This window comes from Rhinopithecus roxellana, chromosome 16, assembly GCF_007565055.1.
Source record: "Rhinopithecus roxellana isolate Shanxi Qingling chromosome 16, ASM756505v1, whole genome shotgun sequence".
NCBI lineage: Eukaryota > Metazoa > Chordata > Mammalia > Primates > Cercopithecidae > Rhinopithecus > Rhinopithecus roxellana.
The window spans coordinates 50,618,847-50,633,643 of record NC_044564.1 but is presented as its reverse complement, the minus strand read 5'-3'; the positions used below and the strand labels follow the sequence as shown (position 1 = coordinate 50,633,643).

The 14,797-nt window shown below is 39.9% G+C and overlaps 1 protein-coding gene across 3 annotated transcripts in view; it reads left to right on the top strand.

Annotated features, from left to right (window-relative positions):
* PIP5K1B (phosphatidylinositol-4-phosphate 5-kinase type 1 beta) overlaps nt 1-14,797 on the top strand; it is a 319,195-nt gene that overhangs the window by 188,998 nt on the left and 115,400 nt on the right. For all 3 annotated transcript variants that reach the window (XM_030919809.1, XM_010362971.2, XM_030919810.1), the window contains 2 exons: nt 5,326-5,478; nt 10,301-10,600. In XM_030919809.1, coding sequence (XP_030775669.1) covers nt 5,326-5,478; nt 10,301-10,600 — 453 coding nt within the window. The remainder of the gene's footprint in view (nt 1-5,325; nt 5,479-10,300; nt 10,601-14,797) is intronic.

The window sequence follows — 14,797 nt, the reverse complement described above, 5'->3', positions numbered from 1 at the left end:
ATGGCTGTTTATATTACAAAGCTGTAGTAATCAAAACAGCATGGTACTAGTATAAAAACAGACACATTGACCAATGGAATAGGATAGAGAGTCCAGAAATAAACACACACACACACACATCTGTAGTCAATTGACTTTTGACAAAAGTGGCAAGCACACACAATGGGGAAAGGATGGTCTCTTCAAGAAATGGTGTTGGGAAAACTGGCCATCCACATTCAGAAGAATGAAATTGAACCCTTACCTCACATCATAAACAAGAATCATCTCAAAATGGATTAAAGTCTTAAATAGAAGGCCAGAAACTGTAAAACTACTTGAAGAACACATAGGGAAAAACTACTGCACAGTATTGATTTGGGCAGTGATTTCCTAAATGTGACCCCAAAAGCACAGGCAAAAAAGTAAAAATAGATCAAAGGGATTGCATCAAACTAAAAAGCTTCTGCACTGCAAAGGAAACAGTAGAATGAAGAGACAATCTACAGATTGGGAAAAAATATTAGCAAATAATGCATCAGGTAAGGGGTTAATATCCAAAATAAATAAGGAACTCAAACTACTCAATAACAAGAAAACTAATAACACTATTTAAAAATGAGCAAAGGACCTAAATATACATTTCTCAAAATATATATGTGTGTGTGTGTGTGTGTGTGTGTGTGTGTGTGTGTGTGTACACACAGGCCAAGCATGTTGGCTCGCCCCTGTAGTCCCAGCACTTTGGGAGGCTGTGGCAGGTGAATTGCTTAAGCCCAGAAATTTGAGACCAGCCTGGGCAACATGGCAAAACCCCATCTCTACAAAAATACAAAAAAGTATTCAGGCATGGTGGCACATGCGTGTAGTCCCAGCTACTCAGGAGGCTGAGGTGAGAGGATCACCAGAGCCTGGAGAGGTCAAGGCTACAATGAGCCGTGATCGGGCCACTGAACTTTAGCCTGGGTGACAGAGCAAGACCTTGTCTTTTTTTAAAAAAAGACATACAGATGGCCAATAGATACATTAAAAAAGTTCAACAGTCTTAATCATGAGAGAAAACCACAATGAGATATCACCTCACACCTGTTAGAATGGTTATTATCAAAAAAGATAAAAGATAACAAGTGTTTGATGAGGAGGTGGAGGAAAGGGAACTCTCATATACTGTTGGTAGAAATGTAAATTCATATAGCAGTTTTAGAAAACAGTAGGGAGGTTCCTCAAATAGCTAAAAATAGAGCTACCATATGATCCAACAATCCCACCACTGGGTATCTATCCAAGGCAACGGAAATCAGTACAGTGAAGAGATGTCTGCACTCCCATGTTCTCTGCAGCATTATTCACAATGGGAAAGATGGAAACAACATAAATGCCCGTCAGAGGATAAATGGATTTTTTAATGTGATATATATACACAATGGAATACTGTTCGGCCTTTAAAAACAACACAATTCTGTCATTTAGTACAGCATGGATGATCGTAGAGGACAATGTGCTAACTGAAATGAGCCAGGCACGGAAAGATAAATATCACATGATCTCACTTACTTGTGGTATCTAGAAAAATTGAACTCATCGAAGTAGAGGAGAATGGTGATTACTAGAGGCTGAGGTGGTAGGACGTGGATAGAGAACAAGGAAAATGCTGGCGAATGTATACAAAGTCTGTTAGATGGAAGAAATCAGTTCTGGTGATCTATTGTATAGCAAGGTGACTATAGTTAATAATAATGTATATCTTTCTAAATTAATTTTTTAAAGTGGATTTTAAATATTCTCACCACAAAGAAGTGTGTGTGGTGATGGGTATGTTAGCTATCCTGATTTGATCATTCTACAGTGTATTCATAATCGAAAAACATCACATACCCGATACATGTATACAATTATTATATCTCATAGAAAAACAAATACTACATGTTCTCACTTCTAAGTGGGAGCTAAGCTATGGGTATGCAAAGACATGCAGAGTGGTATAATGGACATTGAAGACTTAGAAGAGGCAGGGTGGGCAGGGGGTGGAGAATGACAAACTGCCTGTTGGGTACAACATCCACTACTCAGGTGATGGGTGCACTAAAATCCCAGGCTCCACCACTATGCAATTAATCCATGTAACTGGAAACCACTTGTACCCCTAAAGCTATTGAAATTTTAAAAAATTGAAATTAAACAAATCATTGTTTGTCAATCAAAAATTTAAAAATAGAAAAATTTAAAGACGATGTGGTTCTTTAAGCTCCTGCTTCTGCCAGGCTGGGTCTATCTCACACCTGCATGGCCTCTTTACCTTTTTCTCTGCCACCCAGTGTTTCTCTAGTCAATGATGTGGATTATTAGTTAATAAACACTGAGTTTAATAAAACCAAAAACAGACCTCTTTGCTGGTTTTTAGCATTTTTTGGTGCTATTTGCAGCCATACAATTGTTGGTGGAGTTCAGCCATCTGACAGAAATTTCTTGAGTACCTACCATGTATGTAGGCACCTACCATGTTCGAAGGCACAGGTCTTGGAACTGTATCACAGTGTAAGATAGTCACAGTTTCTGCTGCACAGAGTTTTACAATCTCTGCAACTCGGGGAAAAGGAAATAGGCAATTGCAGGATTTTGTGGTGACTTCTGTGATGAGAATATCCAGGGCCAGGAAGCAATTGATCTTTTATCCATGGAACCAGGAAGAGTTTTCCAGAGCAAGTGCTGTCTCAGCAGGCACTGACTGAAAGCTGAAGCTGTGGCAGCAGCTTATGAATTACGCTCCCTGCATCTTCCCTTTGTCCTTCTACAGTGGTTTCCTAACCCAACAGAGAGGTCCTCTGCTCCAGACCCTCCAATGGCTTTTCAGCTCCCTTAGAGAAAAGAACAAAGTCCTTCCAGTGGCCTATAGCACTGGATGTGGTCTGTCCCCCTGACCTCTCTGGCTCCATCCCTTTCAGGGCTCCTCCTCGCCTTGTCTGCTCCAGCCACTGGCCTCCTGTTGTGCCTTGAACCCACCATGTCTCAGGCCTTTGCATTTGCTCTTCCCTCTGCCTGAAGTGCCCATTCCCCAGATAGCCATGTGGCTTGCTGCCTGGTCTCAACCCCTGCTCCAATGCCACCTTTGCAAGGAGGCCTTCAGTGACCACCCTATTTGGAATTTACTGCAACCCATTCCTCACTCTTTGCTGGTGTTCTCTGCTGCTTTTTCCATGATCAATTTTTTTCTCTCTTGCACTTACCACATTCTGATGTGTAAAGTATTTACTTGTTTACTGTCTGTTTCCTCCTACTGGGATATAAGCTTTATGAATGCCTGGGACATAGCAGATGCTCAATAGCTATTTTTTAAATGCCGATTAAATACAACAATGAGTGGTAGGCAGGTGAAAGTAGAAGGGAGGTTGTCGCAGGCACAGGAAAACGCAAAAGCCTGGGAATTGAGAGTATGCAGCACTTTTAAGAACCATCATTCTGAGCAAACTATCACAAGGACAGAAAACCAAACACCGCATGTTCTCGCTCATAGGTGGGAATTGAACAATGAGAACACTTGGACACAGGATGGGGAACATCACACACCGGGGCCTGTCATGGGGAGAGGGTAGGGGGGAGGGATAGCATTAGGAGATATACCTAATGTAAATGACGAGTTAATGGGTGCAGCACACCAACGTGGCACATGTATACATATGTAACAAACCTGCACGTTGTGCACATGTACCCTAGAACTTAAAGTATAATAAATAAATAAATTTTTTAAAAACTGAAAAAAAAAAGAACATGAGAAGTCAGTCTCTGTGGCTAGAGCTAAAGTTGAAGGAGGAAATCATGAGAGAGAAGGCTGGGGAGGAGGCTGGGTCATTCATGGCCTTGAAAGCTCTGTTAAGAACCATTGATTTTTAGGTCTCACAAATAAGTGAGAACGTGCAATGTTTGTCTTTCTGCAAAAGATGTGAAAGCCCAGAAAAACATGAAGAGATTTGCATTTCAGAAAGATGCCTAGTTTCCTGGTGAATGTACTGGAGGGGATGAGAGTGGAAAATTAAGACCAAAAGCTTGCCATAACAATTCAGACATGAAATGATGAAACCTTTGAACTTAGGGTGTTGGCAGAAGTAAGCAAGCAGCATCAACAGTCTGGATAGGAAAGATGGGAAAATGTGATGAGTCACGGATGATGCCCTAGTTTCTGGTTTGGGGAACAAGGCAAATAATGCTTCCATTCTCTAAGAGAAAAGAGGGAAAAGGCAGAGAACAGGGAGCAGATGATCTAGGGTCACCATGTGCAGTTGTACAGGCTGTGCACTGCTCAAGCTCTCCTACCTGGCCGAGGGGAAGGAGTGGAGACTGGAATCCAGCCGTTCTTTTTTTTTTTTTTTTTTTTTTTTTTTTTTTTTGAGTGGAGTCTCGCTCTGTCGCCCAGGCTGGAGTGCAATGGTGCAATTTCAGCTCACTGCAACCTCCACCTCCCAGGTTCAAGCGATTCTCCTGCCTCAGCCTCCCAAGTTGCCAGGACTACAAGCGCATGCCACCACTCCAGGCTAATTTTTTGTATTTTTTTTGTAGAGACAGGGTTTCACCGTGTTAGCTAGGATGGTCTTGATCTCCTGACCTCATCATCCACCTGCCTCAGCCTCCCAAAGTGCTGGGATTACAGGCATGAGCCACCACGCCCGGCCCCAGCCTTTCTTCTACTCACCAACTTTGTATCCCGGCCCAGAGCTGCATCTCTCTAATTACCACAAAGGCACCATATGGGCTAACCACAGCCTTGAGATTAACTTGATTGTGAATTTCTTGCATATAAATTGTTTGTGGTATAACCAAAATAGAAATGCCTATTCAAGTGTTAGATGAACAGGTCTTGAGCCCTAGTGAAAGATCTGGGCTGGAGATACAGATGTTGAAGTCATCTCCTTGTTGAAACCGTGAGTAGATGACATCTTCTGGGAAAATCATGAAAAGAGAATAGGGTTGGTGTTCAAGTGATAAAACACAATGCGGATCACATCTTCACTTGTTATTTTATGGACATTTGCTGGAAACAAAGCACCTTAGTCAACACGACTGTTTGAATTATCTCATTGGACAGATAGGATGATTCATGATGCTATTGCCTGACTCTGGGGGTAAGGAGTGTATGTCTGTTTTTCATCATAGAATTATTAAGATAAACAGACCAATTAAATCTGTAGAAATCTCACAGAGAGCCTTCTTGGTATATGTGGAACCTCTTTTAAAGCCCATAGAGAGAGCTTCTTGTTTCAACATAGCCAAGATGTGCAGTGCTATGATTGTCCTCCTTGGAGGCATCACGTACATCAAGTGTATGTTTTAATGTTTATTCATTTACTCTTTTAGTATTCCATCTGCAGTGAACCTCTAATAGAACTGTCTAACCCTGGAGCCAGTGGATCCTTGTTTTTTGTGACCAGTGATGATGAATTTATCATCAAAACAGTTCAGCACAAAGAAGCTGAGTTTCTTCAGAAGCTCCTGCCGGGCTATTATATGGTAAGGAACTGCACATCATGAAAGCTTCTACTTGAAGTTTAATTACTTTCCTCAACAGTTTTTTTCTATTGTTTTTTCAATGACTCAGGCATGTTTCTTTCTCTTTGGTAAGCTTTATTCTGCATTTAAATTATGCTATGACATTCATTGAATAGATGTTTTAAAGTAAACTTGAACTGAATGGCAGAGCATAGTTGTTGAATCCCACAATCCTGAGTTCAAATCCCAACCCAGCCAATAATTACTTGTGTGACCCTGAGTAAGCAGCATAACTGGTGAGCCTTAGCTCCCTCAGTCTTTAAAAGCTGGGAAAGACGTATCTTACATAGTTGTTGTGATAAAGCAAGGATACAGGATATAGAATAAAGGAAAGATAAAGGAAGCAATGCGTTGCAAACCTCTTTGCAACCAGTACGCAGTAATCGTATAAATGGTTAACTTTCATTGTTTGCTTATTACATGTTAAGCAAGGCCTTAAGTGCTTTGCATTCATTAACTCATTTGATCCTCACAGCAACCTTGGATACTACAATGATCACCATTTTATAGAAGAGGTAATTGAGGCAAAGATAAATTAAGTAACTTGCCATGGGTGATACAGCTGGAGAGCTGCAGAACTGGGGCTACACAAGCGGAAAGGGCTCCAGAGAATGCATTTTTCACCCCTACACTAATACACCAGCACATATTCTATGTTAGCTCTTCCCAGCTACTAGACTTCTGAATTTAGAATTTCATAGGTAAATATGATAATGTGAAAAATCACCTTTCATGTAATCTTTTAGAGACAAAGGAACAGTAACCTAGCCTGGATGGATTTACTACACATTTACTCCAAAATTTTCAAAACTAACCCTACTTTTCCTAAATCATCCAGTCATTTTCATACCTCCAGTTTCATTGTACTTTCATAACAGTTATTAATTTTCTATGATTGGAAGGGCTACATGAAGCTGTCTGGATTTCAGAAGCTCAAGTTTTGCCAGTCACTTGCTATGAGTGGTGATAAATGTCATCTTTATTTTTAAAAATTCATTCATGAGATGCCATGTAATCATTTTATGTAAAAATATAATTTTATTCCAAAATCTGCTAGACACAGCATTAAATACTTAAATTCATCTCATATAGAAGTATAGAAATCAAAAATCTCAATAAAAATCTTAGTGGCCTGCAGGCAGATTTTAAAAGATTTCAATGCTGAACAAGTATTTTTTTTTTTTTTTTTAGAGAAAACAGAAAATATATAAAAGCCAAAAAAAAAAATCAACTAACTATAGTTTCTTTCCTAGAAATACATATTACTAAAATTTGGTATATATGCCTTCAATTATACTTTGTTCATGCACACATTTTAAAATTATCTGAAATTAGGATCAAATTGATGTAATATTATTTGATAAACTGCTTAATTAGTAAATCTTAAAATTCTATAATTCTGAGCTCAGATATACTTGTCCTCTTGTAAAACTGCATTGGCCATATGTGACTACTTATATTTAATTAAAATTAGAAAAAAAGTTAAGGGCCAGGCATGGTGGCTCACACCTGTAATCCCAGCACTTTGGGAGGCCAAGGTGGGTAGATCACTTGAGCCCAGGTGTTCAAGTCCAGCCTGGGCAACATGATGAAACCCTATCTCTACAAGAAAAATAAAAAATTATCCAGGCATGGTGGCACACACCTGTGGTCCCAGCTACTTGGGAGGCTGAGAAGTGGAAGCATCACTTAAGCCTGGAAGGTTGAGGCTGCAGTGAACTGTAATCAAGCCACTCCAGCTTGGGAGACAGAGCAAAACCCTGTCTCAAAAAAAAGAAAAATTAAATTTAGCTGAACAAGTCGTTTTATCCCAATTATGTAAGCTGGTATAACAATATAATCCATCCCATTAACAAGAAAAAATGTGAACATCATGTGGTTACCCAAATAGATGAGGAGAAGCTAAGGCCCTCAAAATTCAACATCTTTGCTTAATTAAAATTCTAAAAAGTGGCAGGAGAGTTTTTTTAAAAAAACATAATAAGTAGATAAAAAAACATAACAAGTTGTACATTTATCAGTCTTCCAAAAGTTCATGTAATAGCTCATGGAGAAAAACAAGAATCCTTTCTCTGGAAACAATAGGAGTAGACCAGAATGACCCTCCCATCAATAGTCCTTTCTGATAAATTTGCTAGAAATTCTGGCATTGAGTCTTGAGTACAAAAAGAAATACAAAATAAGTACAAGCACTATTCTCTTTAAATGACAGAATTCAAAATGAGCAAACCTTCAAGAAAATAAATCAGGAATTTCTAGAAGTGATATGACTGCGGCAGATTTGCAGGATAAAAGATAAATCTACAAAATCCATTATATTCCATTATATAGATGATATAGAGTAGGAGAATATAAGAGAAAAAAGAGATCCTGTTCATGATGACAACAACTTATAATGAACATTATTAGAAAAATAAAGAAATAAGTAAATAAAGTCATGTGAGTACTGTAATTCTGATTGGGAAAGCAAGATATGGTACATGGAAAACATAAACAATAATCAGTTCAGAAAGAATGTAATAAGAAAAATTCTAAAATATTTGAATCTATAAAAACAAATGTTACAAACCCAATATGAAGGAAACTACAAAATATTATTGAAGGACATAAAAAAGATCTGAAATAATGAAGAAATATGCATTGTTCCTGAACTCAGTGTTGTAAAGATTTCAACTGCTCCTAAATCAACTTATAAATCCAGTCTAATTCCAAGCAAAAATTCTAATAGGATTTTTCACATAGCTTGACAAAGCCAATTTCTTTGAAAGTGAGAGCAAGTCTCATTTGAAGAATGTTTTCTAAAATGAACAATCAAACAGAAAGTTTGTAAGAGTGGAGAAAACATTTTTGAAAAAGAAGAAAAATAGTAGGCCTGCTATAGCATGTACCAAAAATCTATAAGGCTGTAACTAATGTTAAGGATGTAGGATGAGTACAGTTTTAGACAGATAAATTAATAGATTCAAATAAAGTGTTCAGAAATAGATCTCTGTGAATTTGTCTACTTATTGTATTGACATGGAGGGATTTAAACTCAATTGGAAAATGTCTGACTGTTCAATAAGTATCCATTTGAGGAAAAAATTAAATTCTCTATTTCAGATCTTTCACATACACACAAAATTAATTCCGTAGGGAGTAAAGACCAATTGTAATGACCAAAACTATTAAGAATTTGGAAGAAAATAAAAGTTTATGACTTTGGGATATAAAAAAGCTTTGTTAAACAAAAACAAAAAGCAAACACACACACACACACACACACAAATAAGAAACAAGTAAATAAATACGACCGCATCATTTAGGCCAAGTGCAGTGGCTCATGCCTGTAATCCCAGCACTTTGGGAGGCCAAGACGGGAGGATCACTTGAGGTCAAGAGTTCGAGACCAGCCTGGCCAACATATAGTGAAACCCCATCTCTACTAAAAATACAAAAATTAGCTGGGCATGGCGGCACACACCTGTAGTCCCAGCTACTTGGGAAGCTGAGGTGGGAGAATCACTTGAACCTGGGAGGCGGTGGTTGCAGTGAGCCAAGATCATGCCACTGCAGTCCAGTCTGGGTGACAGAACAAGACTCCGTCTCTCAAAAAATTAAAAAAAAAATTTTTTAAGGCAACACATTTATATAAGAAAAAGTACCAGACACAAAATTAATATAAGCTCATTGAATATTTCTGGAATGAAATAAAGTGAGAGCAGTGGTTTTCTCAAATGTTGAGAACTGGGGGAAGAATCAAGGATAGCGGAGACACTTTTCATTGAATACATGCCCTTTTGTAAACTATTTTAATTTCTTATCTCTTTTAAAAGGGAACAAAAATAGGTATATTCCCTTTTTTTCTTTCTTTCTTTCTTTTTTTTTTTTTTTTTTTTTTTGAGACGGAGTCTCGCTCTGTCACCCAGGCTGGAGTGCGGTGGTGCTATCTCGGCTCAGTGCAACCTCTGCCTGCCGGGTTCAAGCAGTTCTCCTGCCTCAGCCTCCCGAGTAACTGGGACTACAGGCACATGCCACCAGACCAGCCTAATTTTTTGTATTTTTAGTGGAGACAGGGTTTCACCGTGCTAGCCAGGCTGGTCTCGAACTCCTGACCTCGTGTTCCGCCCGCCCCGGCTTCCAAAAGTGCTGGGATTGCAGGCATGAGCCACAGCGCCTGGCCTCCCTATTTTTTTAAATAATAAAAAAGACAACAGACTGGAAGAAACTACCCCATATAGATGAGAGAAATGATAAATATCCAGAATATATCAAGAATTTCAACAGTGACAAAAACCTACAGAAAAAAATGCTTACAAAGATTTTAAAGTTTGGATACTATTCAGCAGTGGTAAGAGTGACGGGAAAATCTATGTACAATCTTACATAGTGTGGTTGTAAATTGGTCTGCCATTTTGGAAGACAGTTTTGCAGGAGCTATTAAAATGTTAAATGTTCATCCCTTATGCCTTGGCAGTTCGTTTTCTCTTTAGCTACCTTAGAGAATAGTCACTCATGGCACCAGTCAATTCCTTGCCTGTTTTTAGTTGGAGCCAATTTGGGACATTATGTCCAATTTCAATTCAGTCACTTTCACTGCCCTGAGTTTAGAATAATAAAATTGCTGTCCAATAAGCAGACTTAAGAAATAGATTAGAAACAGCAAAATTTTAGTAATGGACATTAATAAAGATAATCACATCCCATTTTTAATTATCTTATCAGCATGAAACACATCTTTAGTGGAACATTATTTTGTCAAAATAGAAGATTGTAAATATATTTTTCTTGTTTTGGTTTCTAGAATTTAAACCAGAATCCAAGGACTCTTCTGCCAAAATTTTACGGACTGTATTGTATGCAATCAGGAGGCATTAATATCAGGATTGTGGTGATGAACAACGTTTTGCCACGCTCCATGAGAATGCACTTTACATATGACTTGAAAGGCTCAACGTATAAGCGAAGAGCATCCCGTAAAGAGAGAGAGAAATCCAACCCCACGTTTAAGGACTTAGACTTCCTGCAAGACATGCACGAAGGGTTGTATTTTGATACAGAAACATACAACGCGCTTATGAAAACACTTCAGAGAGACTGCCGGGTAAGGAAGTTTGATTGTTGTGATTTTCTTTGAACTCTGTGCTCATGTAAACTGTGGCTGCCACTTATTGAAAGCATAGAAATAAGGAATGTCCAAAGTGGCGGACATGTGGAATCCTATCTTTCCCAATCCCGGTGCCAAGCCATGCTTCCTTGATACTGAAGGAATTGGCAAATGATAAGGGAGTTATCTAGAGTCCTTAACCTACATCTCTGTTGTTTATTTATAATTAATAAGCTAAGTCAGCTTTCTTTGATAAAATGAAACAAGAAAGCCTTGTTTTCTTTTCTTTCTCCACTATGGGGAAGATAGTTTTACTAGAAAGAAATAGAATTTTGGTTTAACGTAGTGTTGAGTAAGAGAAGCCATATAGAAATCTTGGAAGAAGTAAGACTTGAATTTGGGAGACACGTTCAGAGAAAACGTACTTGGGATTAATAATGGCTCCCTAGAGATCAGCATGGATGCAAAACTATGATGTGAGCAGAACGTTTGCTGAAATTATTTTTTGTGGTCTGAATAAGAGGTGAGCAGGAATGAAGCTTGCCAATTAGGGCAGACACCATTCCCTGCAAACTTAGCTGGAGTGATTGTCCAAAGTGTGGAGGAATTCCCCCAGGCCGCTCTGCTTTAAAAGAAAAAAAAAAAAGAAAGAAAGAAAAACTAAGGGAAGATTTTTTTCTAACATGGTGAAGAGATAAAAATTGTTTTGGAGAAAAGAAAAATGCAGTGCTAATAGCTTCTGAAGGATAATGATCATGGGAGAACCGTCCAGCCACTTGGCTAAGTTGGGTAGTGGAGGTGGGCAGAAAGCATGATGGGACAGGCTGTGGTTTTCTGCACTTTCCACGGGCCTGGACGGATGACCGGATGACCCATGTTGTTAAAGGGGAGGGGTGACACTTCTCTGCTGGACCTGAACTCACGTGAAGGTGAGGAAGACAGTCTGACACCCCTTCTAAGGTATAAAGTAGGGAATTTTCACTAAGGAATACAGGCCTACTGTTTCGGTTTTTTTGTTTTGTTTTGTTTTTCTTCCTTTCTACTTGTGATAGCTTGCATGATTGTGCACAAAAATGTGTCCTTAGAATTGTTTTTCTTTATTGACAGAGTTGTTACTTCTATTGTTTAGCTACCATTTATTGAATGCTTATAGTATGCCAGGTTAGTCTAAGATTTTTTAATGCATCATTTCACTTAATTCCCTCAGCAACTCTTTGAAGTCAGTACTATTCATACTTCCATTTTCATTGCTGAAGAATTGGGTTCTTAAAGAGATTCAGAAACTTACCCAGATTACTTAGCAAGTCAATGACAGAGCCCACATGTGTTTGGGTACAAAGATATGTGCTTCTAACAACTGAAACTTAAAGGTTCACTCTGAGGATTCTTTTTTAATTATCTTTTCAGAACTCAGGGAGGGAACAGTAGGAACCAAGCAAACAGACAAACAAACAACATCCAGCAGATATTCAGATATCTGAGTGGATTTGAGTGATGCATATTTTTCTATTCAAAAAACGTAAAAACAAAACACACATATTTTAGTAGAAACCTTTTTCCTGTGTTTTTTCTGCCCTTTACAGAATGTGGGTAAAAAGTGACTCTCAATTCCCCAGAGTTTAGTGTCAGCCTCTCCAGTTTTAGGTTTGCTTTCTCTTTTGTGTGCTTCTTGCCCCTTTAGTATGGAAAGCCTTTATCTGCTGCCTTCTAACACCACATGCTTCTCTGCCAGAAAAAAAAAAAAAAAAAAAAAAAAAGGCAAATATAAAAGAGCCATTACTCAGGATTTGTCTATTTATTAGCGTTTCCTGAGCTCAGGACTGAGACCACGAGTTCAAACCAAACTTTTCATCACGAATGAGACCCTGGAGATTTGCCTTTTATTTTTTATTCTCTGGCAGGTTTATTGTTCTAAGGAACATAAAGGTCAAGTATCTGAGGTATCCTGAGCCTTACTCCCTCTTACTCACTGCGTTTGAAGTTGTACAAGACACAGATCATGGACATTCTTTAAAATATGTACATCTGCCTTGAGAAAGGCTTCTCTTGGGATGGTATGGGAGTGTGTAAATGCTGGGCTGTAGGGGAACTCAGCTTCCTTCCCTGATCTGTCCTGACCATGACCAAGTCCTCTGGGATCTGGATTCAGCAGCTGGTGCTCTGAGCAGAGCTGCCTCAAGCAAAGCATATTTCTGGAATGGTGAATATTAATATTTAATAGTCAAGGGCCTCTTAGTAAATCGTATGAATGCTGTGAACTGTCTTCCCCACAAAAGATGCCCATCTTCATGATGGATCATGAATCTCTTGGAGCCCATTGATCCTCCTCTTCCTTCTCCCCCAAGGCTCAGAATCCCCTTCCTAGAGTTACGTCTCTCTCTTCAGGTCATCCTCTGAAGGGCCAACTCACTGGATGACTGCAGTAGGGATATGTGGTTGACATTGTCCCAATATTGCCTTTGCTTTGCAGAGCTGAGTCTCTGTGCTGGCTGAGGGACTGCAGAGACCCAGAGGGGCTGCAAGGTTGGTCTGAGCTGAGGCCAGTACCTATCAGTCAGGAGTCTTTTCTGCTAAAATTCCTGTTAGACAGTATGGCTAAGGCTCTGGAAACAAACCAGTTAGAGGAATGTATTACTGTTTCAGCACCCCAGGCAGAGAAAGGTGAACTAGACCCATATTAGGATATATGCTTCTATTCACTTATCAGCACATATTGCAAACACACTACATGCCAAGCATGAGGTGCATGAACTTTATTTTTTATCAATTGCCATACAGTCTAGTATGTGCAATGATATTATATTGTGAGGATTAGAGTAGAGAACATTGTAGCTTGCTTTTAAAGGATGAGAAGCTTTCTCCGGGTAGGCAAAGCAGTAGAAGCATATTTCTAGGAAAAGAGAATAAGTATGAAACAATGGGTGTGAAATAGCACAATGTGTTCCGGGAGCTATAGTTGTTCGGTTTTGGGGCAGTTGATAGGGAGAGCGTGTGGGGTAGAAGAGGAGAGTGGCCACATAATATGAGAGCCACATATTGTCAGAAGACCCTTTCTGGTGGTGCCAGGGAGCTCTTAAGGGCTTAACAGTAGCAAATCCAAGAATCCCAGACCTTTGGACCCCAGCTTCTTTGTTGTTCCCAGACAGATTTGTTAAGCCTCTTAACCTATGGCTGACCTCTCCCTGCTTCTTGGCGCCCCTACCTCTCCTTTCATATTTTGGCTTGACATCTCAGACCCCAGGATTCTATTTCCTTTAGCATGAGTGCTGGCCGGAAGGGCCAGCTTGACCAACCTTATTCCCTGCTCCCCGTGGACTGCTTCCCTGACTGCCAATCAGAGCTGCTGTTTCTGAGCTCTGCATCTGAAAAGACCTGAACAGCCTCATCCTGCACTGAGTCCCCCTGACACATGCCATCTTCTCCTGGCATCTTTGTGGCAACCCCTGAGTCCCTTTGCCTGGCTTCCCCAAGCCCAGTCCCAGACCCCTGTGTTATTATACCAGCCTGCCCTTTGGGATGGTTCATTCCTGACCAACTCCTCCATGTAGCACATTGCCCACTTGGAACTTTTCTGGAAAATTGATCTTCTTTTATGCCTCAACCCTGCTGAGCCCAATTCCCCCACAGGATCAAAGAGCTGTTTCCAAAAGCAGGCATCCAGATGTCAGGTTCCACACCCCATCTCCACATTGCTATTCCTCATTGGTTGTGTGTGGTGGGGGGGAAATTGATATGTAAATGATGAGTCTCCTTTCCTGAAGAGTTTCCTATCCCTTGGCCTGACCCTCTGTATGCTCACTGCCACAGCCATCCTTACCCACAAGTGAATTTGACCCAGGGAAAGAGTGGTGACATCGAGTACTACAAAGACATCACAGATCACTTGCTATCAAAACCAGAAAGCAGGATTTATTCAAACCATCCCAAGTGGCTCCCACGTGACAGACAAGCTGAGATGCATGTCCTATTTGGAAACTGCTCTTCCCAGGTACCCCTTCATCTTCCCCCAGGCCTGCACCTCTTCTAGTCTTCTGTGACCCAGGGAACATGACCATCGTGCAGCCAGATACCCAAATCTGCACCCTGAAGCTACTCTTTCCGCCCTCCTCTCCCTCTTTCTCTGTGTGCAGTGAAATCACCATGTCCCAGTCTGTCTGCCATATAACTCCTGGATCTGCCCCCTCCTCACTGTAG